The sequence below is a fragment of the Belonocnema kinseyi genome, chromosome 10, assembly GCF_010883055.1.
Source record: "Belonocnema kinseyi isolate 2016_QV_RU_SX_M_011 chromosome 10, B_treatae_v1, whole genome shotgun sequence".
In the NCBI taxonomy this organism is placed as follows: Eukaryota; Metazoa; Arthropoda; class Insecta; order Hymenoptera; family Cynipidae; genus Belonocnema; species Belonocnema kinseyi.
The window spans coordinates 73,082,201-73,085,942 of NC_046666.1; the positions used below are offsets into that span (position 1 = coordinate 73,082,201).

At 34.0% G+C, this 3,742-nt stretch overlaps 1 protein-coding gene across 1 annotated transcript in view; it reads left to right on the forward strand.

Annotated features, from left to right (window-relative positions):
• LOC117181482 (piwi-like protein Ago3) overlaps nt 1-3,742 on the forward strand; it is a 42,207-nt gene that overhangs the window by 13,902 nt on the left and 24,563 nt on the right. Inside the window, exons 2-4 of the mRNA XM_033374186.1 lie at nt 1,157-1,482; nt 1,569-1,739; nt 3,040-3,238. Of these exons, the coding sequence (XP_033230077.1) occupies nt 1,160-1,482; nt 1,569-1,739; nt 3,040-3,238 (693 nt within the window). The 5' untranslated portion in view covers nt 1,157-1,159. The remainder of the gene's footprint in view (nt 1-1,156; nt 1,483-1,568; nt 1,740-3,039; nt 3,239-3,742) is intronic.

The window sequence follows — 3,742 nt, forward strand, 5'->3', positions numbered from 1 at the left end:
GAATGATTTGATTGGTTTTTTCTGGGTTTTCACCAATCCTTGCAACGACTGTTGGGCCATATGTAACTTCCGAGAAAGCAGAAGAAGGTTACGTACGTCACATTTAGTAAACTTAAGTCCTGAAGTTGCATGTAAGTATGTAAATAAAAATAATTGTCGATTAATTTTTGAGGGGGCGTGTTGCGTATTAGAAAGAATATTGGATGCGTGAGATTGTAAAACAAAAGTTAATCTCCTCTCACGATTCTAAGAATGCATAGAGAAGTAAGTGTTAAGTTTTATGGTTTTGGTGTGAAGTGTCGAATGCCATGATCTGGAGTACAGGGCTGACTGTTATAAAAAGGGCGTGAGTGTGACATTTTTATGACCTAAGTCTAGGACCTTAGTCGACAGTCGTTTTGCTTCACTCTTAGGAGATAGGCGTACCTTTCTTCTGCAATTTGAATAAACTGTTTGTTTATAGAATTAAAACGCAGTATTTTTTTCTCTTTAAATAAAGAAATTTCCCATAAGTACGAAAATTGTGTGTAGTACATAATTGACAATAAGCTAATTCCATCTAATTTAATTTCAAATCCTTAAAATGGTATTCGTGATTTTTCATGAATCTTCCTTTGCTATTATAATATCAATTTTTTTGGTATCATTCACTGTCATTTTAATTCTTTGAATTTTGTTCGAGCCTGATGATAATTTTTTGAACATTTGCAAAAGCGGTGGGAAGTAAAGTATCACATGTCGCTTGTAACTTTATTAGTCTGATGAATCATATTCTCTTATCGCAAAATTTTTTACGTTCCACCTTCACTGTTACCACTACCATCAAACACTGTTACCGCAACCATCAAACACTGCTGTTCATCACCGGAACAGCAAATTCTTGTTCTGCCTTAAGTTCTTTCGCTTCTTTTACATCGCGGCCCATGTTTAAAACATCTCAGTTCGCAGTGGACGTAAATAAATCGTTCCTTTTTCGGAACAGTTGGGTACAAATGCATTTCGAGCTTTGTCAAACTCTATTTCTTGCATATCCAGTCTATGGATGCACTGATTGTGAGAATCGGAACCTTTATCCTACTAGTAATTGGGTTTCTGGACCAGCAACTAAAAGAAAACAAATTAATTATTGTTCTAACAAAACTATTGCTTATTGCAGAAAATGGCTGAAGGAAACGGCAGAGGGCGAGGAGTCCTTCTGGAAATGTTAAGGCGGAAAAAAGAGGAGGAGGAGGCACAAGCCAGACAGCAAACTTCAGACAGATCACCTCCTTTACCAAGTTTAGGTCGTGGCCGTGGATCTTTATCTGCTGTTATATCAGCGGCATCCTTGCCACAGGAATCTACTCCGACTCCAGCACCTTCTGCAGGCCGTGGCCGCGCAAGCCTGTTAGAGTTTATCAAACCAGAAGGTTCAGCGCCTTCTACTGTAGCGCTATCGGTTGGTAGAGGCAGAGCCTCGCTGTTATCTGGCTTCTCCCAACGGTACGTCATCCATTTTCTCCAAAGTGTCATGTATGTAAAACCTAATGCTTTAACTTGAGTTTAAAAAAATAATTTTCATTTTTTAGGTCCACGACGTCAACCGCTACCACCACGACGTCGGGATCATCACTGCCTACAACTTCAGGTGCTGTTGATGTTACTGGAGTTACTGGTCCTCTTTCTAAAATAAGTTTCGAGGATACTAAGTCTTCTATAGAGTCTGAAGTGGTATCCCGCCAAGGTGAAAGCGGCAAGCCGTAAGTTTAATATCTTTAAATTTGTTTAAATTGTTGCAGGATTCAGTCTTCAAAATCAATTGAAATATTAATGCTCTGTCATTCCGAGAAAGTCTATTGATGTGGTTCATTTTATGCCTAAACCAAGTATTTGTAATAAAAAAAACCTTCTTTAACCATGAGCTAACTAATCCTTTTCCGTCATCATTTGTTCTTTGATCTCCAAAATTACCTAGCAGCACCCTTACTTTACTCTGACGTTGGGCGCCAATCCACACATTCGTATCTCCTAGTAGAATGATTCTTTCACCATGATCGCAGGTACTTATCGTATCATGTAAAGTGTTTCAGAAGGCGTCTATCCCTTCGCTCGTATCGCTATTAACTGGGGCGTAGCACGCTATGATAAATAATCTTCCGATTCCTATTTCCATTCTGACCCACAACAATCTGGGAGATACAAAATTATAATCTCTGAGATGCTGCTTCGCTCTTTCATTCATAATCAAACCTATTCCGTGCTTACCATGTGATTCACTACCTATTCCTGACCATTCCAGTAAAAAAATATTTATCATTCTATTTGAAAATTCACCTTTCAGGCTAGAAATGAATTAACTTGGTTAAAAAATAAACTAATTTCTTGAAAATTAATTTTTGTATTACATTTTTGACCGTTAAACGAACGGAAAATCTAATTAAATTAATGAATTTAAAAATTTGGGCCAATTCTAAACGCAAGTCTACAGTATTTTGCTCAATTGTTAAAATATTTTCAGTATTTTTTCCCTAGGTTCTGCCCTAGGTTCGAACCTAAAGCAAAATAGTCACAAATTTTCTATTTATGATTCTCCTTACCACATAATTAAACAAATTAAAAACTATATTTTTATAAATATTATTTAAATTTATTAGCATATAATAAATCATTGTTAAAATGCTTTGAAATACATTGGAGTTAAAAGTTTTCATTTTTTTTTACAAAGTTATCCGAGAAATTAACCTGGAAAGGTCCTGAAATTTTGAAATCCAACTTCTGTAATAACCTTAAAATCATTCGATTCATGTCTAACTGGGTAAATTATTTCAATATTCTCTCGGAAATAGAGGGGATTTAAAGTCTCGAAGGAGGTTTTTAATTAAAGCTAATGTAATCAATTACATTAAAAAATTTAAGTGTTTTTTTTATTTCATATATTTAGCCAAATTAATCACTAATTGAGATGCTGTGAGTTCTTCAATTGTAATTTGATGACTGTTTCTTATTTTTGGTTCCATAATTCAGTAAATACAAATCTTAATCTTAACTTTTTATTTTCAGAATTGAGCTCACTGCTAATTACATAAATTTGAGCGTAAAGCCTGGTATGGGACTGAACGTTTACGAGGTCAAATTCTCTCCGGATATCGACTCGCGTCCCCTGCGAAGAAAACTTTTAAATCAGCACCATGAATTCTTCGGAGGCACGAAAAATTTCGATGGTGCTCTGCTCTATTTGCCCAAAAGACTCGAAAAAGACGTAAGACTTTTTCTATAATTGTCATTATATAAAATATCAGACATAAGTTTCGATAATATGAAGTTATAGAATTACATCAAAGTCCAACTTTGATTTCAACCGTTTTTAAATAATTTCCTAAATTGTGATTTTTATCATTTATTATATCATTTAGTTTAGAATGCTTAATTTTAAAATCTTTCTCTTCAAAAAATTTCTATTTTAGATTTTTAATTTTTAAGCATATATTTTAATTTATAGAATTTTAAAATGCAGTTTTAAAGGTTACAAAAATTAAAAATTAGAAGTTTTTAAAATCGAAGATTTTTTAAATAAAAATCAGGAGGGTGGGTGACCGCCGGATCGGAAAACCGGGAATTTTACGAATTTTCAGAAGAAAAGTCGGCTAAAGTTCGATTTTAACAGTTTTTAAAATAATTAAAGTGCAGTTTTGAGGATTTAAACAATTGATTTACATTTTATATTTCTTGAATTTTGCACATTTGGAATTAAAATTTTCTTAAC